The following is a 22,614-nucleotide window of genomic DNA, read 5'->3' as shown; positions in this document are numbered from 1 at the left end:
GAGGGCTGTAAATGTGAGTGGCTTTGTCAACAGAATAGCAAAGAGCACTGTGGGGATCTATCCTATCATTTCAGCTGCCTAAAACTCACTTTTCTGCCTTTTGCAATCAGAAGAATAATGTGGCACAATTTTTCTTGAACTGTAACATCCAAACTCCCTGCACATAAGATACTACTTTGTCAGGGAGACGGTTAGGATAAAACCTCTCTCTTAAATTCCTGTGTCTGTATGGATCTAGATCTAGAGAAAAATATAATGTATATATGAACACTCAAACATGTAAACTTCAACTGCAGTCTGCAATGGTACAGGCAAACAAGAGCAGACTCATGCAAGTCTCCTGTGATTCTGTGTGGCCCAGTTCTATAATGGACAGTTAAGTGGACATGCAGCTGTGAGAACTGGGGGTCATTTACGTTAGGACCTCACAGTGGGGCAGAATTGTACAACAACAACAACAACAAACCCCAAACCCCCAGAGTAATCACTTTATTCCTATCTGAGTTGGTCAGGACGGGATCCTCTGCTGCCAAGGCAATGCTGCTTGCTGCAATCACCAGAAGAATGCACATCTCAAAATAGCGCAGGTTGACAATGTAATGGCAGGCTCTTCGGATTCTGTCAGAGAAAGAACACAAAGCGGTCACTGCAATGGTAGTTTAAAATACTGCCAGAGTATACCAGTATATTTGGCATTTATTTAGCATTCAAAGCACTTCAGATACATTCTCTCATTGGTGCCAATTCCTACTGATGCAAATAGCGTCAGGAACACTGTGGGAGGGCAGAGGATGGAAGTCCCATACACCCAGGGTCGCAATCTATATCTGCAATTTATTTTTAAAAAAATTTAAACCCATAAAATACATTCACTGACTTGTTAGTTGTGTCTAGGCTGGCCCATAGGAGCAGACCTAGCAATGAACATAATTGCAGCAGCTAATAAATAAATTAAAACTTCAACCAGGGCATGGTCCCTAGTGCAGCCATTCCCACAGAGCAGCTGGCTGGCTGGAATGACAGTGTGGCTTGCCTACATTGCTTTCATTGCTGAAGTTAAGATTTGACCTAGCAGACTTCCCGGCTTACATTGCTAGGCACTACAACACACCAGCTCTTCTTAAACACATTTCTCTGTGAGAGAAGGCCTGGGCCCTTCCTCCACCCACGCCATGCAGCTGCTGCAAGTGGCACTAAGATTTCAACAGCACTATCAGAAGACTCCTGGAAATTCATGCTGATTCCAACTGAATGTGCCAGCAACTCCTCACAACTGCAATGACTCTGTCCTGTCCACTTCTGATGTTATTCATGGCATAGGAGACTGTTCACTGTTTCTCAGGTTCCATTTGTGGGAATAGGTGACAATGCATACATCCAATCCAGTCCAGCACCAGCTGCAGGGGTGTAAGTTGTAATTGTTGTTTTTTAATAATGATATTTGTTATTTAATTTTTGTAAATTGTATTGCCTTCATTGATGTATTTTTATGCTTGTGCCTATTTTTTTGTAAGCCACCTTGAGGACCATTGGTCAAAAGGCGGCGTAGAAATAAATTTAATAATAATAATAATAATAACAACAACAACAACAAATAATCTGGCTCCAAGACGAATTAAATCTTTCTTAGGAAGCCTGCAAGCAGCACAATCAAGAATCAAGTTAAGGTGGAGTACTTGGATTTATGTTGAATTTTGCAGGGTGAGTTACGCAACAGCATTCTCCAATGAGATGGCAGTTCCTGTGGAGTTTGCTCTTCTAAGACTCCAACAGCACATATTTGGTTGCCCGCTGCTGCCATAACATGGATTTGCCTTCCACTATGTGGCTAAGGAGCCAAAAATATATTCACATAACTGAATGCCTTTTCAATGTAGAGAGCGTGGGGAGCATGTGTGCTGGACCTGCCTCCTTTCACCCCTGACATTGCTGCACTGAGTAGAAAGATCTGAAGGAGGACTGTAAGCATGTTCAGTGTAACACACTTACAATCCTTCCTGCAATTGGGATCTCTGATCATACAGGGTTCCCATTTACAAGGAGGACTGTAAGCATGTTCAGCCAAACATATTTACAATTCCCCTCCAGACCTGTCCACTCAGCATGGGAAAGCTTTTGTTTCCGTTGGGTCTCATTATGGGGATGATTACAAATAATTGCAAAGTTTATCAACATAGCACCCAGCCTTTCCTCAAAGGACATTAGAGGTATATATGGGGACATCCTATTTTATCTTCGTAACAACTTTGTAAGGTAAGATGAGAAGGCAATTCAATCAAAGCAACTTTAATAGCTGAGCAATAATCTGAACCTAGGTTCCTCCAGTACAAGTACAAGACACAATTTATCACAATGTATTTGCTGTCCTATGTTGTAGGAGCAACTGGCCATATAACGTCAGTTTCTGCTCCATTGACTTCAGTAGGGTTGTTCTGGATTTGAAATTGACTTTCCACACTACCAGGAGTATTGCACTTTTGCTTTGTATACAAACTGCTAGGTCCCACCCGCACCAGCGGGCATGACATAGCTGCTGTGGTCGGGCCATTTCAGGCTCAGCAAACATTCACTCCAACCTTCTTGCTGATGCCATTTCATGACACCATTTATTTCATTTAAACCAGTCTTTTAATTACCTGATGGAACGCCTCTTCCGACACGAACCCACCCGTACACTAAGCTCAACATCAAAGGCCCAGGGAGAGGGCCTTCTCTGTGGTGGCCCCCAAATTATGGAATGATCTCCTGACGAGGTGCACCTGGCACCAACACTATTATCTTTTCGGCACCAGACATTTTCCCCAGGCATTTTAGCACGTGTTTTAAATTGCTTTTTAAAAATGTGTTTTTAAATTTGTATATTTGTTTTTAATGTTTTCAATTGTTGTAAACCGCCCAGAGACCTTCAGCTATGGGGCGGTATACAAATGCAATAAATAAATAAATAAATAAATAAATAAAACAGTTTCCCCATTTTTTAAAAATGAAAGACAGGTACAGCACTATAACACCGTAATTCTATAATGATATTAAAGTTCTGTAATATGATGTAATAGTGGTATTAACACTAATATCATAATGCTAATTTTTAAAAAATGGTTTAACAGATCAGTAGTCAGATATTCTCTGTTATTATTCACAGGAGGGAACACAGGAAGTGGCCTTATACCAGATCAGTTTATTTGTCTGTCTAATCCAGTATTGCTTTATTTGACTGGCAGCTGTTCTCCAGAGTCTAGCAGAGGGTCTTTCACATCATCTGCAACTGGATCCTTTTAACTGGAGATCCCAGGGACTGAACTAAGGACTTTCAGCATGTAGCATGTGCTCTACCACTTAGCTATGGGCCTTCCTTATTCTATGCCTGCTATAAAGGGTCTAAAACAACTCTTGAAACAGCATCCATTCCAGCACTTGGCTGGGGCATTGGAATATTACAGATATTTACTGAAATGATGCTAGTTTTTGGAAGAATGACATTTCCCACACCTAGGTGATTCAAAGGCAGATCTCCCACCCTTATATCAAACCAGCTCATTGATCCCATTTCACTCACGAAAATCCCCTAGCCAACTAGGCCAGTGGTTCCCAGATTGTCCACCTATGGGGAGCCCTATCCAAATCAACCTGTCTTCTGTGGAACCCTGACATGTTGCCAAAGATACTTGGGCTCTTTTACAGGGGAACATTCAATTTATGCAGGGTTCTGGCCAGACTTGCTGGGCCTGTCTCTCCACATAACCAAGAATGCACTTTAGGCCACACTGCATCCTATGGACACACCCTGTAAGGGAAGATCGACAGCAACGGGCAGGCTGTACTTAAGGGAAGCTTGTCTGCCATCCCTCATCTTCTCAGTGTAGAACACATGACAAACTTCCAAGGAACAGGGTTTCCTGAAACACAGTTTGAAAAACCAATGTATTATGCAGTTCAAGTGGAAAAATGAAGGTGATATATCTCACGGGTTTGTGGTGCTGAAGATGAACATCGAGCTGTGTGGCACCATTGGTTTGCCCGTCTCAGAGCTTTTCTCTTTCTTCCGCTTCTTCTTCTTTTCTGCCCCCACTTCCTCCTCTTCCTTTGTCTCTGCCTCTTTCAAAGGGCTGGCCTCTCCATCTGTCTTGTTGCTAACTATAAAGTGAACAAGTCTTGTTACTGCTCTTGCTGGTGAAGAGGTTACACAGTGAAAAAGCCCTCAGTACCAGAGCTGAAGGAAGACAATGGGATGAATGTATTATTTAGCTGACCTAGGATGATTATTTATTTATTCATACCACACCATCAGTTTACATAGGCAATATAGAGATGTCCCTGCTCCCAAGGAGTTTACAGTCCCAAGGCATAGGAAAACAAGAGAGGGAGGGAAGGAGAAACAAGGAGGGGAAAATATGGGCAAACACTGCTGCAGTTACTTAAAACTTGATTACAATTGGGAATTAGAATTCAGGGGATACAAGGCTTTGTGCTGCTGCTGCTGGGAGAACTAAGAGAGTTCTGATGGCGGAGAACTAAAATCTTCTTTTCCTTGAATATATATTCATACCCCAAATTACTGCTTGCATAAACTGAGCAAGAATTGGGTGATGGACAGCTGCAAAGCCTAGTGCCGTGATGATTCTATGCTAAAAATATTAACAATAACATTCTGCACACTGGCAATTCAAATTCTGGGCCAAGAAAATGAATTCTGTAACCTGTAATTTGCATAATGTATTCTGCAATGGTTACTATTTTGCATAAGATATTCTGGTCTTGCTAGTCATGGGAAGAAAAAGGAGCTCTGCAAAGCAACGAAGCTGTGTTCCCAACTACTTGACATTTCATTCAGCCACTATTACAGTTTCTGAGATTTATACAGGCTTTGCCCACACACTGTGGGTGAATCCATGGTGCTTGCATAACCACTTGGTGAAATGGTTGCCTATATTGTCCTGCTGAGAAGTGAGTAGAATCTTATTATCCCCTTTGCTTCCCTGGACTAGGTGTAGAAGTATGGCCCAAGGTGGAAAATCTCTTCTCATTCATCTCAACTTAAGGGCTAATAACTTATTCTTTAACATAAAATATAAAATAAAAGCTGAATGGTATGTGCAGCCAATCACAAATACTGCACTTTTCCTGCGCTGCCTGCAGAATCACAGCATGTGGCAGTGCAAACCCAAAACCTATGAATTGGGAGGTTGGGATGTCATTTCTACAGAAAAGGTGCGAGCAGGGGATTGCTGTTTTACATTCTCACCTCCTGGTTCTGCAGTTTGTTAAAGAAAGATTAAAAGGAGATGAAAAAGGGAGAGAGCATGAGAGGCTGTCAAGCACAGAGACAGGGAGACAGAAGCGACTCTAACAAGGCACTTTTCAGCTGTGCTAATTAATTAATATCCACATTTAAAATCTGTCACCTTGAAGATGAAGAAGAATGCTCTTCCGGGTCTTTGTGAATGATAGGAGAATGCAATTGGGCTGAATGTTAAAGAACAATCCTTTGGGTTGTGTAGCCTGTCTCTGACAGCTGCCAGATCTAGGATATCTACATTGAGAAGTTGACTGATCAGCTCCCAAATTATTTAGATGGTGTCTATTGCTGGATAAACTGCATTGGTAAGGAAAGGCAGCAAGTATTTGAGCTACACAGAACTCTTCTGTCTTTAATTAGGACAAACTGAGCAGCTGCTCTTGCAGTTTTCAAAAAAAGTTTATTACAGTACAGAAATTACATCAATAAATTCTGTTTAAATCACTTATTCCTAGTCTTCAAGAATTAGTGTTGAAAGTTGCCAGTCCTTTGAATGAAGGTCTACTGTTGCCCATCACTATAAGAACATATTTGGAGAAGAAACTACTCATGGGATATTTTACCAAAGATTTAGAAACAGGAAGACAAAAAGTGAAAGAATGGAAAAGGGGGGAGCAAACAAAAAACAAGCAGGAAGAAGATATGAACTAGGGATAGGTGTAGAATGGAACTGAAGACTGGCTAGTGAAAAAAAACTACATGAAGAGTTGGGACAGGCCAGAGCTCAGAGACAAAACACATGATTTGCATATCAGAAGGGCCTAAGTTCAACCCCCAGCACTTCCAGCTCCCAAAAAAGGATGGGCTAAGAAAGCCACCTCTTAGGAAGCTGGTACCTGTTAGAACAGGCAGCGCTGGACTACATAGACCAACTTTCTGATTTAGGAGCCTTGTATAGAAGTAACACTAAACTATGGTTTAGCATTGCAAGAATGAGCCACAGCAAGCCTCTGACTCGCATGCTCCCCCTCATTCTTTCTCCTCCAGTATGGCCACAAGGTGGAGTTGGACAGCTTTCACATCCATTTTAGATTAGACTTAGCTTAGGTTCATCAAAACCGAACAAACTGAGGTTAATCATAACTATGATTTTTTGAAACAAGGCAACTTCAAACCATAGCTGACTTGTTTCAACAAAACATACAGTAGTGAAGATTAGCCACAATTTAGGGTTCAGAATACATACTAAAGTGTGGTTAATTTAAAAAGAAAGCAGACATTTTTGATCTTCTCCTTGTGGCTACACCAGGGGAGGGACAAAATTATGACCCCGAGGCTTTCTGTGGCACATTCTCATAACACTAAACTATAGTTCAGCATTATGTCCAAATGCAACCAATGTAAGGCAGCATCATATGTGATTTATTCAAGAGGAAAGGGAAACACACTTTGAATATGCTTATCGAATTTGCAGATGATACAAAATTGGGAGGAGTAGCTAATACCTTGGAAGACAGAAACAAAATTCAAAGGGATCTTGATAGGCTGGAGCATTGGGCTGAAGACAACAGAATGAAATTTAACAGGGATAAGTGCAAAGCTCTACACCTAGGAAAAAGAAACCAAATGCAGTTATAAGATGGAGGATACTTGGCTCAGCAGTACTACAGGTGAGAAGGATCTTTGGATTTTTGTTGATCACAAGCTGAATATGAGCCAATAGTGTGAAGTGGCTGCAAAAAAGACAAATGCTATTTTAGGCTGCGTTAACAAAAGCATAGTTTCCAAATGGTGTGAAGTATTGGTTCCCCTCTATTTGGCACTGGTTAGGCCTAATCTTGAGTACTGTGTCCAATTCTGGACACTTTAAAAAGGTTGCAGACAAACAGGAATAGGTTCAGAGGAAGGCAACCAAGAAGATTAGGGGACTGGAAACAAAGCACTATGAGGACAGACCAAAAGAACTGGGCATGTTTAGCCTTGAGAAGAGGAGGGCCAGGATCTCTTCTCGAACATCCCAGAGTGCAGGACATGGAATAAAGGGCTCAAGTTACAGCAAGCCAGATTTCGACTGAACATCAGTAAAAACTTCCTGACTGTTAGAGTGGTACTACAATGGAACCAATTGCCTAGGGAGATGGTGGGCTCTCCAACACTGGAGGCATTCAAGAGGCAGCTGGACAGCCACCTGTCTGGTATGCTTTAATTTGGATTACTGTTCAGCAGGGGGTTGGACTTGATGGCCTTTATAGACCCCTTCCAACTCTATGATTCTATGAATAGAACAAGACAACAACCCTGAACTAGACAACAAACAAGAACTAATAAATCAACAACGGTAAGTCAAGTTTTCCTCCTCTCCAAAACTTGCAAAAAGAGAAACCTGCAATATGACATAACATCACGTTTCCCCCACTCCACCTATGACAGCAGATTATGTGGATCATGGTGGGCAGGGAAATCCACAACTCTTAATGTTATATCATAGGTTTCTATTGCTGCGCATTATGAGGGAGAGGAAGGGGAACATGACATGTAGTTGGTGTTCTGGGGAACTATCCGCCCTCTGTGATTAACCTAGAAGGATCAGGGGCCCCCAAATTGGCCAACAGCTTGTGAATATATTATATCAGTAAAGCATTAAGAAAGAAAGTGCTTGTGCCCACTGTGGCTACCAACACTTCCTTTCTAAATTGCCATATTGTTATGGCCTATGGCTAAACCATGTGCTTCAAGTCATTTAAATTTGGTATCAAATTTTAAAAGCAAGCATGGGCAAAAAGCACTCATCAGAGAGAGATACTTGTTCTGGAAATATACTAGAAAATATCACTGAGACGGAAGAGTTTGTAGGACTTGACACTTGTTGAATTTACATAAGCAAATTTTAGTAGCATTGCATTCTTGTCTTCCCTTGCTTGAAAGTAAGCTTGCAGCAGCCCTTTTACTTACTTGTTCTATGGCTGGACAATAAAATTGATGGATGGAGTTTGCTGTTGAGGGGCATTTTGCCTACAAAGCCAAGAGATTGGGTCTTCCATCTTTTGTCTCCAAGATTTGGGGTGCAACTAGATATGACAGCAGGATTTCTGATAATGCATGGGGACAGGGTGGGGGGCAATTTAAAATATTGCATGAGTGGGAAGAGGGAGCTAAACCCTTCTCTGAGAGAAAAACATGGCTTGGTTTTAGCCATGTTTTTCTCCAGTGAGATTACTTTCCCCAAGTGAGATTCACAGAGTCACACCAGGAGAATGTGTTTTTTTTAAATCACATTTTGGGGAATGAATGGGAGGTGGAAGGATATAGCTTCCTAGCCCCGCCCCACCCTGGTCTCGCTATGTTTCAAATACCCTCCCTGGCCCTGCACTGCTTTATAGTGATTCAGCAGTGGACCCAGTTCTGCTCACCACTGTCATGCCCAGTTTTGACAGGTATCTCCTGATAATGTTGCAGCAACCCCTGGGAGACTAGCTTCGCTCCTGGTCCCCTGGGGTTTGCAGTCCATGATGCAACTATCCAGCATGTCAGGCTGATGGAGAAGAAGGGAGAGAACAGGAAAACCTTTGTCCTCTCTGGCCCCTGGATGCTACTGCTGTTGCTTCACCATTGCTGCTTGACAGGGAAGGGAAGGGAAAGCAGTGTGTTTGGGTCTGAGCCCAAGAAGAATTTGGGAACATTAAAAGTGCACTTCTCATTTGAGGTGGGTTTTTACAAGTTCCCAGAGTTCATATCCAAGATTGGCTGAGAAGACTTTGGTGGCATCTTGAGCGGCGACTTTGGCAATATTTACGCAGGCTAGGCTGCTATAATTGAAATCACTGTAGCTATTTTGGAACACGCTTCACACAAACAGCTCTCTGCATGGAATGAGAGATCCACAGCTGTTTCCAAAGCTCATGTATAAACTCTGACCACTGACTTGCTTGTGTAAATTGGGTCACCACAGATATAACGACACAGATGGAAATCCCACTATCTCCCCATGCTGCTTCAAAATGCGGCGTTTTTCAGCGCAGTTGGATTCATATATCCAGCTGAAAATCAGCCATACAGTAGCCAAGTGTAGAGGAATCAAGAAACATACGTGTTGGTGTGCACAAAGTCTACAAGATGCCCCCACCCCCACCCTAACAAAAGGGGCAGAAGGATGTCTGGCAGACCTGAATGGCATTCCTCATGACCCTTTAACAAACTGAGCCTTGTGGTCAAACAGAAAAAGAGAGAGATCCTCACTCTGTACCACAGCAGAGTCTTGAACGTCAATCATGATGGTGGTGCTCTCTGTGGCTTTCTCCGTGTTGGCTGTGATGGAGGAGAGATCAGGTTCGCTTCTACTGATAGTCCTGCCCGTCTCCATTGGTAGGTCCCCTAGTAGTGCTTGCTCACTTGTGTCTAGGCTGCTGCCATCCTGCTCAGTTGGACTAGCATCCTTGACTTTGTCCTGCTCAAGGTGGCCTTTTGAGGGGCTTGGCTCTTGGGTGGCCACAGCAAACTCAGCATCATTTGCTGGGGCTTCATTGGTCCTATGTGGAGAAGAAGAGAAGGTCAAAAGAGAAGAGGGAATGGCAGAGATCAGAGAAGTGTGTTTGTGGACAGTAAGAATAACTATGTCACTTAGTATTTACATAATGCTTTCAAAGCACTTCCAGACACATGAGCGCACAAATCATTACAAAAGCACTGCTTGCAGGACTTCTGCAAGATCGGATGGTATTGCCTCATATTGTGTGAGTGGTGTAAAAATTGCCACGGGATAGCCATGTTAGTCTGCTGCAGGCAGCAAAAACTACAACGAAAAGAGTTCCATAACATCTTAAAGACTAGAAAAATTATTAAGGCATGCTCTTTGTTGTTCATATTGGGGGGCTGGGGTTGAGGTGGCTTCCCTAAGGCTGCCTAGTAAGATTTGCACTGCGAACGTCCTGGGTTCATAGCTCACAGCCCCTACACTACATCAGCTGCCAATGAAAGTTGTGGGTTAGTTTAAAATTAAAGGAGGGGAGAGACAGAAACGTTAGGCACATCTCAGATCACAATACTTCATTCCATATTTAATTAAACCCAGAATAATGAACACCTCCTGGTTTCAGGAATTAGAACAATTATTCCATATATAATCATATACTGAAAGACAGCCACACATAAAAATTCACTTTTTTTAATCCTTAAGTATTCTGATTATTAATACTGAATTTTAGTCTGTTAGAATACAACAAATCTGAATCAAACTAAAGAACTATACCTGTTGTACATAATGTAAATGTTCAAGAGGCACATGTACAAAGCTGGAAGGAAGCCCCACCCACTTCTGCATTCCTTTCCACACTCTGTCCTCACTAGCCTTCTAAAAGACCTCCAAGGTTCCACATATCAGAGCATCCTCCATAAAGCGTTACTGGTGAATTGTGGGTATTGATAGCTGCTACCTGCCTGGCCAGGAGCCTGATTCTAGGACCATTCTTTGAAATTAGACTTGAATGAACTCTAGAATTTGGAGCTTAGGGGAAGCTGCTCCTGTATGGGAATGAACCCCAAACCTAGGCCCAGTTAGTATCAGCTGCCCAAGACAGAAATCCAACTGTTCAGAAGCTTGCCAGGCCAGGCCTAAAGGCTGTGGAAACCTTTATGAAGATGGCTTCTGAAATAGTTCTTGGTCCTTCAGACGTCATTAGATGGTACTACAGTTGACTACATTCTTAATTAACGTTTCCCACTGACTGAATTCTTATTGGGTTTATGGCAGATGATTCACAAATCACACACTTTGATTCCACAGTTAATTAAACCTGTAATATCCATAATTTAATGGTTAGTTTGAGATACTGTGCCATTGTGGTGTCATGTTGGAAACTGCCCATAGGGCAAGATTATATAGTTACACTCTTCCCAAATGGTCAAGAAATCAGATATACGCCTCTTTCTAGCATTTAATCAAATCCAGAAATATGAACGCACCATAATATCCCCCCAAATCAAGAACATTCCAAACTTATTGCCATAGAGCCAGTGCGGTGTAGTAGTTAGAGTGTTCGACTGGGATGTGGGAGACCAGGGTTCAAGTCTCCACTCAGCCATGAAGCTCACTGGGTGACCCTGGGCCAATCACAGTCTCTCAGCCTAACCTACCTCACAGGGTTGTTGTGAGGATACAATGGGGAACAGGAGAACCATGTATGCCACCATGACTTCCTTGGATGAAAGGTAGGATGGAAATTTAATAACAAATAAATACATGAAAACCACTTTACAAAAATAAACCTGTTTAAATGCCATTTGAGTAACATGAAAAAGGTGGACTTTTTTTATTGATGATTGTTGTATTTTCACTGTCGGGGGGCAGGGGAGAGGGGTTGGTGCCTGTGGACTCTTCTGTTTAGCCTGGGCTACTGGGCATCCTGGCTTGGTGGACAGGAGCATCTGCTGCCCCTTCTCAGACAACAAAATGTATTGGGGGCCAGCAGTGAGTCAGCAGTGTACGTAATCAGCAGGCACAACAGCTGAGGAAGGAGGAGACGGAGACGCATGCAGAATTTTTACTTTGGCTGCACTGCTTCTTGCTGAGGAGAAGAACAAATATGTACATCTGCAAATATGTACATCTTTTCATCCCTGCTTGTAACATGTAGCATGCTCAGACCAATAATTAGGAATCTGAGAGGGCACCATTTTCATGGCCAACCAAAAATATATTTGCATAGCTTGCTTAGAAAAAGGCGCCAAAAAGGGGGGGAACTACAAGTCCCGCAGACAGAATTATATTATCTGAAAATTATTCAGTCGGCACCCAAAGAAACAAGAAGAGTATCCAAAGGAGAAAGGACTGTTACACAAAAGACAGATGTATATTCATATAAATCTGCCTGCTTATAAGTACCTTATAAAGAAAAACAGCATATTCTCTTGGGTCCCAGCTTTCCTGCCTTTTCTGGCTCTTCCAGTGGGCTTGGCTTTGACTCCCAGCCCAGGTGCCAGGTACCTCCCTCCTAAATAGCAGTTTGCACACTATATGGCCGAACGATAACTAGTATAATTCCTAGATAATCTGAATGTGTAGAAATGCTTATTATCCACCATCCAATGATGAACCAGCATGGCTCATTACTGTTTGACATCATGGTCGCCCGCAATTATGCATGTTTCACTGAAAGTCCCATTGTGTTCAAAGGGGCTTACTCCCAAATAAGTGCACAGGACTGCAGCCTAAGGCAATTACAAAGCTGAAACCTGAAGCCTCTATAAGGGGTCCGGTTACCACCTTTCTGATGGTGGGTAGCACATGAATGCAATGTGTGAGCACACCATCTCCCCTTCATGGGGGAGAAACTGGGGAGACAGCAGAGTGGGGTGTCGCTGTTGTTGCGTTGCTTACCTTGTCAGCTCCTCACTAGCCCCCTGCTCCGTTTCCATTAAGGCCTCCTTTTCCTCTTCATTTTTCTTCTGCTCCTCCTCCTGCTCTCCTTCTGCTGTGCTGGCCCCTTCTGGGCCAGTCTCTTGGCTGGCTGACCTGTTCTCCTTGGCCTCTGTCCTTACCCGGCGGTGTCGGCTGCGCCTCTGACTTTGCCTGAGCCGGGCCCTGTCCTCAAAGCTCACACTCCCTCCGCCTTCCCGCTCTTTCAGGTCACAGTTCCCATGGAACGATTTGTGATGCCACATTTCCCATTCCCGCTTGGCTCGTGGAGACATGCTCCTTTGCTCTTCCCTGACGCTTGGGCAGGGATTAGAACCTGGGATGTGCTGTGCTGGGCCTTCCTCATTTGTCCGCTCTGTCCTGTCCCCTCGCTCCTCCTCGTTCTTTTCAAGGCCAGTGTTTTCCAGTAGCTTTCTCCTCTGAAAAATACTGGCATGAGGGTTGAGCAAAGGAGGGTCCTCCTTGTTGATACCCTCCTGGCTAGACATCTGTACATGGCGGCGGAGCTGGCTGGTCCGCTGTTCCCACACAGACATGTGATGCCGCCGCCTCCTGTCCCTCCTGGGAAAGGAAAACAAAGGAGTTCAGTCCACCTGGGCCCTGTCAGAAAGACAAGGACATAGTCCAGCACATACACCATGCACCTGGGACCATCCAAAACCACATCATGTGACTTGATTCTCTGTTTTCCTGTCTCGTGAATAGACAGTCCAGCCAAAAGAATTTTCTCAGCCCTTTAAAATCACACAGTCTGCAGGATCATGAGAGAATCAAGCCCACTTGTGTGAGATCCACAGATAACTACACACCACCCCGCATTTCATTAAGCACATGGCGACAAGCCACAAGGCAATGAACAAAAAAAACCAGGACATATTCACCAAGACACGGGGGGGGGGGGTTATATTGCTTATCTGTGCCTGCCACCCCCCCCATCACTTAAACACACAGAAGCAGTTTGGTTGTACATTAACTTTAAACAAATTTAAAATGCAGTTAAACAAGCAAATGTTTACAAACAAGAAGGTACTTGGCGTTGTGTGTTGCATGAAAGAGAAGCCAATAAGAGCTGGCCCATCTAGTAGGCAAATGGAACATTTCTTTTATTGCTCTGCAGAGGGTGGCAATCGGTCAGCAGTGTTAAGGAAGGGCAGTGGGACCCAAGAGGTGCATGCATAGGGTGCAGGCAGCAGCAGCAAGAGGGGAGGTGTGCAATGCCAAGCCCCATTTAGACCACTCTGTCTAAATGCTCAGTGCCTGGGCCTTGCAGCAAAATGCACCCAGACTGGTTAGGTGCAGAAGTCTCATCTTGAGAGACCAGCAGTGTTTGTGTTCTTTGCCTCTCATCTCTTGTTATCACTCCACCAACTACGTCTGCAATTCAAGTAACTCCCCATGGCACAAACTGCAACTTACTCCTCAGTAATCATAAGAGGATCGAGCTGCCAGATAATCTGATATTCCCAAATCCTGGATTTGAGTTTCAGGAGGCAAGAGTGTTCTTAGTGAGGGTGCACCGTCACTCACAAAGCTCAAGTCTCTGTATCTTTGGAGCAAAATGCTCATCTAGTCTCACAGTCCTTTCTCTTGATAGGACATTACAAAGGGACTTAAAGCTCTGATGAGATGGCACTTTTTGTCATGAGAATGTCTGCCTATATAGCATTAACTGTTCTGAGGGTGGTTTGTTGAGTTTATAAAATATTGTAAAAACTGCACGCAGAAACACTATAAACAGACAGACTAGAGATGTGAATGCCCCCCAAAAAACAGACAAAATTGTGGTGGAAATGACTCCCCCGTTTCCCCCCAGTTTTCCCCATTGGGGGGGGGGAATGGGGGAGACAGGAATGGGGGAAAACCCAGAAAAAACTCCTCCCCATTTTCTGGTTTTTTTATGGGCCTTCATGTCTCCAAGACAGACAGACGAAATGCAGGCATACATATATATAAAGCAGACGGACTGCCTGACGCATGTCATCAACACACTCACACTGTACAACCTTTAATTTAGCCTGCACAAATATACATTTAGGGAATAGCAATGTACACACACACAACCTGATAGACACGTTACATTTCTTCATAGGTATACACATCAACACACAATGGAAACAAGCACACACACTTGTACAAGAACAATGCACACAGATTTTAGGCCCACACTAACTCACAGCTGTTCAAACTCACACACTAATAAAAAGAAAACACATTCATACATGTTCATGTGACACAAACATGAAGCAACACCTACGCACTCAAACAAAGTCAGTCTTTCACACACACACATATAACCTCTCACAAAGTCACATGCACACATACAGATTGCTGGTGCGTGGTTCCCACATCGACATGTGGTGTCTCCTCCTTCTGTCTCTTCTGGGGAAGAAAAATGAATGGGTTCAGTCCATGACATTATCCCTGGGTCTCAGCACTCCCAGTGCATACACTTCAACACATGCACAAGCAGAGAACCATTGGCGCTCTAACACTTGTGCACAGAGGTCATTCATAATCCATGTGTTTCACCAAAGTAGTGAACATTAAATATAAATACAGATAAGTAAAGAATATGTCTTTCTTCACAGCTAGGAAATGGCTTCAGTATATGAAAGACTGAATATATTGATACTTGGGAACAACTGTTCTGCGCTCATTTACATGCAAAGAGAATGGAACATGGAGAGGGCCAAAGCTCACTGGGAGGGCATGTGCTTTGACCACCTGAAGCCTAAGGTGATCCTCAGTATTTCAAGATAAGGATCTCAGGTAGCAATGCTTGTAATGACATCTGGGGTCAAAACCTAGCACTAAAAGTTCTAGAAGCACAAAAGTATGTCAAATTGATGGAACTATAATTTGCATCATCCTGTTTGCACTTGTCCTTACTGCTGCCTGCTTCTCAACATGGGAGCAAACAGAAGGAATAGCTGTATGTTGAAAACAAGCAGCAGTGTTGTTCAGAAGACGATTCATTGTCTACCAAAGCTTTGTCAAAGTGTGTTACGGGAAACGCCGGGGTTCCTTGGAACCTTATCATCAGGGGTTCTTCAATGAAACAGTGAAACACTCAAACTCTGAACAACAGCTATCTGCAATTGAACTTCACCTAAAACAGGGATGGAGACCTCTGGCCCATGAGCCAAACTTCAGCCGCCAGGCCTCTCCGTTTGGCAATGAGGGTGTTTTGAGGAAGCCATGCCCACTCACCCTACTCCTGATGTATTACATGATGTCAGTTGTGGGGCAGGTAAGGGTGGGACTTCAAAAGAACAATCGGGAGCTTTAAGCAGACTCCCAATTATTCCTTTGCTGGAACAAGAGGTGCTCCCAACTGCCCATCTGCTGGGCAGTAGGAGCACACCTTACTCAAGGAAGACGAAGCAGTTTCCATTTATGGAAATCTCTCCTTTCCAAGATGGAAAGAAGTCGTGCAGGGAGGCTTTGAAAGCTGTTGGCCATCCTCCCTATGTTTCTCCTTTCCACCCCCAACTTCAGAGGTGCAAAGCAGAAACACAGTGAGGATCACAAAGCCCTTTTCCATGCTGTCCCTTTCAACCTTTGATGTTGCAGGTTGAAAGAGCATGCGCAGGATGCACTTTGCAAGCCTTCCAGCACTCCTCCTTTCAACCTCCAATGTTGGTTTGACAGTCACGTGATTGACAAATAGGTGACTCCACCCATGTGCCAAAAAAGTTCCCCACCCCTGACCTAACTGTGAAGTCTTAGGTGGGTGTACTGAGTTCACATGGGGAAACAATCAGGCCCACCTTGTGCTTCATATGATCTATGCACTCTAGAGCATGCCCCAGAATACTCTACACCACACACGAGTTCTGTGGTAGACATGCAAGGGTTGCCTAGGAGACAATGTGAACTGAAAAGAAACGTGAAGGGAAAACATATTTTAAAGTCATGGGAGTAACATGGTTGCCACTTTGCTGTGGCTCCATCCTACCTATTCTGGTAATGCAAGAATACAGAAACACATGGGAGGAGAGGAGTCAACTGTGAATAATCATGCTACTCACCCACCCACCCACCCCTTCAACAACCCCTGATGCCAACATTGTTCTTTCCACACTAATAGCAGAGAATTATGGAATAGAAATAATGGAAGCAGAGACCAGGATGTTTCTGTAAATTAAGAAACAAGGCCTCAGACAAGCAAACAAAAATCTGAGAACAGTCAATTACAAGAATTGACCGATGAATAGTGATAATATTTGTGCCTGTTGCATCTACAGTGAAGAGAGAGACATATGCATGAGCATGCAAATTCGTACATATACATCCATTATATACTTTGAAAAGGGCTCCTACTGGGAGGAAGGGCGGGATATAAGATAAATAATAAATAAATAAAAAGGGATGCACGACAAATCCATGGAGATTTGGGGACTTCTGTACTGAGTGGCATCATCTCAAGACTCGGACTAGTGATGGAGGGAACAGCTCAGCAAAATGTGTGCGTATCCAGGTCAGAGTCATATAAAGGTTCAAAGGCTGGCACTTCTTGACTATTAAACTGTGAAAGAACAATAGTGTATTTTAAGACCATTTTTGTGATGAGATTTTAATTCCTCATAATAACCAGAGATACAGATGCTTCTGAAGAACAATCATATGAAACAGAGGGGAGGAGTGACAAGTGCCTCTCCCAGCCGTTTCTAAATGGAACCCCTAGACCTATGCACTTACAATGGCACGGATATACTGTAATGCACACACAGACGTGTCCATGTTAGTACCACATACATCATCCATGAAACCCATTTAATCTCTGGGTACCCATACCCAGTCTCGCATATACAACACACCATATCCACATACAAGGCACAAACCAATGCACATGAAAACATTCCTCTGCACCAGAAATGGAGGCTTTTGGGCACCACCATACATTAAATCCTTGTGGCCAGCACACACCCATAACCGGACCCACATCCGCCAGTATGCTTACATTCATATCCTTTCATACATCAGCATACAATTTGCCATACTTCTTCTCTATCATTTTCATTATAAGAAGTAGTGGGCTTTGTTCTTGATGTTTTCTGCAAATGAGGAGATCCTCTCCCTCCCTCCCTCCCTCCCTCCCTCCAGCACAGCCATGGAACATTTAAATAGAATGCTTGTTATGTCTGGACTCCTGCTATTGCTAGCAACAATGGACCTGTTTTCCTTCACTGTTAGTGTTCAGAAGTTCTTGTACGAAAAGAGAGCTTTTGAGTATCCAGACTTTCTCCTTCTACCTTTGGCTCCCCACCCAATTCCAAAGAACTAGCTCCTTTTTGAAGAAATGCATGACCTAAGTCAAGGAGTACCACTGGCAATTCTGCAGTTTACGTAATAGTCTCTTTATTCCCACTTAAAAGGTGGGGTAATCTACTGCAATGGAACAAGGTGGAGTAATCTCTTCCTACGGAACAAGATCAGCTAACTGCATATTTCTTCTCAACCCTAACCCTTCTCAAAAATACTCTGCTCTTAATTTCAGCATTTTCCTTGTTTCCTAGGGACATGAAACATTAGAGCCAACTATCAATGGGGTACAGTTGCTGTCACAAAGCTGACAAACTTGACACTGGTTCCCACCCCTCCCAGTTTTTGTAAAAATGTTTACATCAGATGAGTAGGCTTCATCACATGGGTACTTTCCAGGGTAGCGTTCCCTTTCCACCAAGGTTGCTGAAGCAAAATACCCTATATAATCTGGTTTTCCAACATAATATAACAAAACATTCTAACAGGGTGGGAGCCAGCCAGAAGAGAAGCTGTGAAGGAGCAACTATACCTTGGGATCTCTCTGGACAGAGTCTCTGGGCCAGCTCTCTAGCTAAAACGTGTACATGGCAGCTTTTACCATATGGAAAGTCATTTGTATGGAACAATTTAATACACAGTCAGGGGAGCAAGGGTTCTTTTTAAAGTAATAGTTGTGTGTCCAAATGGATGCCAGTGGGCACAAATGGACACATAAAATGTAATCAATTGAACCAAGTGTCTAAGTTGAAGGCACTCATATTTGAACATTTCATATTGTCAGTATTGATCTTTAGATGCAGAATGAACTTGTAACCTTACGAGCTATGGTCGTCTGGAGGATTTTTCGGAGGAAAGGGATGTTTGTTCCATAGACGGAGCTGAAGGAGTCAGAAGAGAAGAATCAATACCTCTCTCATCCATAGGGCCAGACTAGAGGCAAAATCCCCCTTTGCACAGCACAATAGAGCTACTCGTGTTATCTTTCAACCATTAGGAGGCGCTCATGGGACAGGCTGGTTAAGCAGCAGCAGCAGCAGCAAATAGGGCCTATAACTCTCTTAAGGCAGTGGGTTTCTTGGTTAGATGTCTCTTTGATGCTCACCCTACCGAGCTGTAACGTATTGTTTGACTAATGAGCCATTATCTGATCTGTGAAAAGTGGGCCCAACCCCACCACCACCACCACATTCCATCCCACCCCTTGTGTTGTTGCTTTTTCCTTTTTGGTTAGGGTTACTTTCTATGATATGGAAAGGGAATTATTTACATGCTCAGAGGCTAGGCCTTAATTCCTATGAAAAGTGTTAGGGCTCAAAAGTTTAAAGCTGCCTGAAGACCAGGCCATCTGCCCTGGAAACCCTGTTGCTTAATTTGTAGGTCAATGACTATTTACTTGGGAGGTGGGAGAGAGCCTGCCCTCAAAATATGCATGGAGAGTCCAGAGGGATTTTATTATTAGTGACTCAGTTTGGTATTAAAATCATGTTGCTCCAGGACGGAAATCCAGCACAAATGTAAGCCCATTCATGTTCTGAGAAAAATGATACACGGTGTGTATGTGGATGTCTAGCTTCGACTGCAAAGCTTTGCTCGTCTAAACAGATGTTGGAGGGGAAGAGAGAAAACCTCCTTTGCTGAAAGGTAAAACATTGCTCTCTTATCACAAAATACAACAATGAAATAATAAATATTTTCTTCTCAGCCTGTCTAATCCCAGAACAATTCTTCTGTGATCTTAAAGTTCTGGCATCAGAAGATTGAGTGTTTTTAGTTTTTATTGTGTGCTATGCAGTTTTTTAAGTACCTTTATATTATTGCAAAACAAAAGTAAGCCCCAAATATATTTTTGTAATACCAATTTTTCTAAGTTCTTTAATTAAGAGTTTTAGAGATTATTATTATTTTATTTTTTAATTCATGGATTTACTGGTGGGTGGGCAGGCAAGCTAGTAAGAATTTTGCTAGGCTAGTAACTTGTATAAATGCATTTGCAAGGCTGTATTCATTCCTTTTTTTTGTTTTAGTATGAACCACTTTTGCCTCAATTCAAAATATCGGGGCTTGTACATGGTGGAGATTTTTCCATGTGAATTAAAAAAATGGACACAGAGTAACAATTCCTTAAAAATGCAGGGAATGTTCAATCCCTTTTAAAGAAAACCTAACTGATCTAACAGATTTGACAAACAAATGTGTCCAGAGGAGGGTAAACAAAGATGGTAAGAGACCTGGAAACCAAGTTCTAGGAGGAAACAGTTGGGGTCAATTTTCTCAATAACAGAACAAACCTTCCTTTTCAGATGCTGGCACTGGCATGGAGAAAATCTTTCCAACAACTTGATGAACTAAGAACCTTCTCCTTTTCACATTACTCTGAGCCATCCAAACTCTTCCAACCCCATGGATCAATGGTGCTAAATGTTCTTTTCATGAATGCTTACAAGTATGACACTGTTATGGCCACAGCACAGTGCTAGGAACATGCAAACACCTTGTGAGATATTTTGCTCTTCTTAGCAAACCTCTCTGACTTTCCATGAGGTTTCTCAGGTATTTCACCTGCAGAGGAACCTCCAAATCCACTTCATATTTTTCTTTCAGTTAAATCTAATGGTAACCTAGGGATGTACAGAATATTCAAGAAAAATGTGGAAGTCTCATGTAAACAGTCTTTTGGCTTTACTTGAAATTTCTCAGATGCTTCATCTGAGGAACCACCACCAAATTTGTGTTAGGTGAATTTTCAACAGCACCCCTACAGAGGGCTCTCTTTCTTTCTAATATAATGTAGGATGTGGGGAGAGGGTGTTCCATAGTGGATGAGGCTGTCAACTCACTCTACAGCAGGCATGTTGGGAGCAGACATTGGACTGACTTCCTTGGCTTTCTGCAGGGCATGCTTCTGATTAAAAGCCTCTTCTTCTTCCTGCTCATCCTAAAGAAAAGACAAAGGTGCTGGTCAAAAGGAGACAGGGAGAATTTACTAATTTTCCTATGTTATAAGAACAGTTGCCAGGTTGCAACACAGAGGTCTCCACAGTCTCTTTAAATTCACTGATGTAATAGGAGAGGAAGAAGCCATGGCTTCTCCTATCTTCTGTACCACCACTATTCCCCAAGTGCTGTGATATACCCCAACTACTGCTTGTTAGAGCAGGTAGGAAAAGAGAGCAAGGAATAGGGCCAAGGAAATAATGGGTAGGGAAAGCCATGGCTGCCTCGTCTCTCATTGCACCATGGAATTTGAAGAGACTATGTGTAGTTCCAGTTTGTAACCTAGTAACCCTTGTTACAAGACTGAAAATCACACATACCTTTCATAAACAGAATTAGGGTTATTCTTGGAGATGCAACCAAAGACAAATTGAGACTTATGGAACCATAGTTAGACCTTAATTTTTGCTGAAACCAGTTGTTTTGTAAAAAAATCTTAAAGTTAAAGGGCTGTATCTAACTAAGTCCAATTCAGAGGACACCCGTTGAAATTACTGGACCTAAGGACTTCCAGGAAGGGTGACTTCGCTTGTGCCTGCTTTTGGGACGGGCTCCCGCCTCAAAAGAAGCTTATTCAGATATAAATCAGTCAGAACATTTTTTTTTTTTGACTGATGAAATTTCTCCCGGGCAGGGAGAAACGTAGAGATCAACCTCAAAAGCCTGTTTCTGTTGGGAGGACTGGATTTCATTAATTTATGAGATAAGGTCCAGCCAACAATGCCGGACGGACTTCCGAACAAGCTCTATCTGCTTAAGCGATACGTTTATCTTTTCTTTAAAGAGAGAACGGACTAACAGGCAAGCACCCTTCTTTCTATTATTTTTTTTACTTGGTTTAAATTGTTGCAGCAAAAGGAGATTTGTCAGATTGATCGGCTTTGGACAACTTCTGGGTGAGATATAGCTCTTCTCTGTTATTCACGAAATTAACAGCTTATCTCTGTTTCTGTCGCAAAAAGCTGTCCTGGAAGTGCATTCTAAAGATAATAAACAGAAGAGGGATTTCTATTCCTGATTTCTATTCCGAGGAATATTATATTGTCTGGGACTATTCTCTTTTTGGTCTATTTTATTTTGACGAATCTGCTTCTTCACGACGCCACTAACTGTTTTGATGCTGGGAACTAAATTTGTTTTGCATTCTTGCACAAGAGAGATAAGGCAGGTTGCTCTGTTTATACTGTGATGTCATCAAGCCTGGAATATTAACCCAATTGTTGCTGAAATAAGAAGTGGTTCTTCTTTATTTTTGTTTTGCTTTGTTTTCGTGGTTTTAAAAATGGCAATCAAGAAAGTGGCTGAGAATCTGGAAGTAATGATGTTTCAGAAAATAATGGATGAGATTGAGATAACGAAACAAACCCTGCGACAGGGTAGTAAGGAAAATTGAACTGAGCAAAATGACGCAGGAGCTTAAAGAAATAGGGGACCCTGTGAGAGAGGAGAATGAGATCAGAGATGAGAAAAGAAAAAATAAAGGGAAGATACAAGCCCTGGAGATTGGAACAAATGTGGAATTGGAAAAAGATCTGGAGTTTATGGATTTTAGAAATAAAATCTACTGTTTGGAATTTAACGTTATCTCTGAAGAAATTAATGAAGATATTAGAGATAAAGTTATCAATGGCTTGGATAATCTTCTGGACTGGAATGATGTGATGGAGCTTGATATAGAGAAAATCTATGGAATTAACTGCAGCCA

General features: G+C 42.7%; 1 protein-coding gene across 1 annotated transcript in view; it reads right to left on the bottom strand.

Annotated features, from left to right (window-relative positions):
* Nucleotides 1-22,614, bottom strand: part of CACNA1E (calcium voltage-gated channel subunit alpha1 E) — a 683,463-nt gene that overhangs the window by 122,019 nt on the left and 538,830 nt on the right. The window contains exons 20-25 of the mRNA XM_061634264.1: nt 20,753-20,850; nt 14,970-15,026; nt 12,609-13,208; nt 9,473-9,762; nt 3,966-4,134; nt 489-618 (exon numbers count right to left, since the gene is read on the bottom strand). Coding sequence (XP_061490248.1) covers nt 489-618; nt 3,966-4,134; nt 9,473-9,762; nt 12,609-13,208; nt 14,970-15,026; nt 20,753-20,850 — 1,344 coding nt within the window. The remainder of the gene's footprint in view (nt 1-488; nt 619-3,965; nt 4,135-9,472; nt 9,763-12,608; nt 13,209-14,969; nt 15,027-20,752; nt 20,851-22,614) is intronic.

The sequence above is a fragment of the Rhineura floridana genome, chromosome 6 (assembly GCF_030035675.1).
Source record: "Rhineura floridana isolate rRhiFlo1 chromosome 6, rRhiFlo1.hap2, whole genome shotgun sequence".
NCBI classification, from domain to species: Eukaryota; Metazoa; Chordata; class Lepidosauria; order Squamata; family Rhineuridae; genus Rhineura; species Rhineura floridana.
Note: the sequence above shows the minus strand (reverse complement) of the source record. Positions and strands in the feature narration are given on the sequence as shown.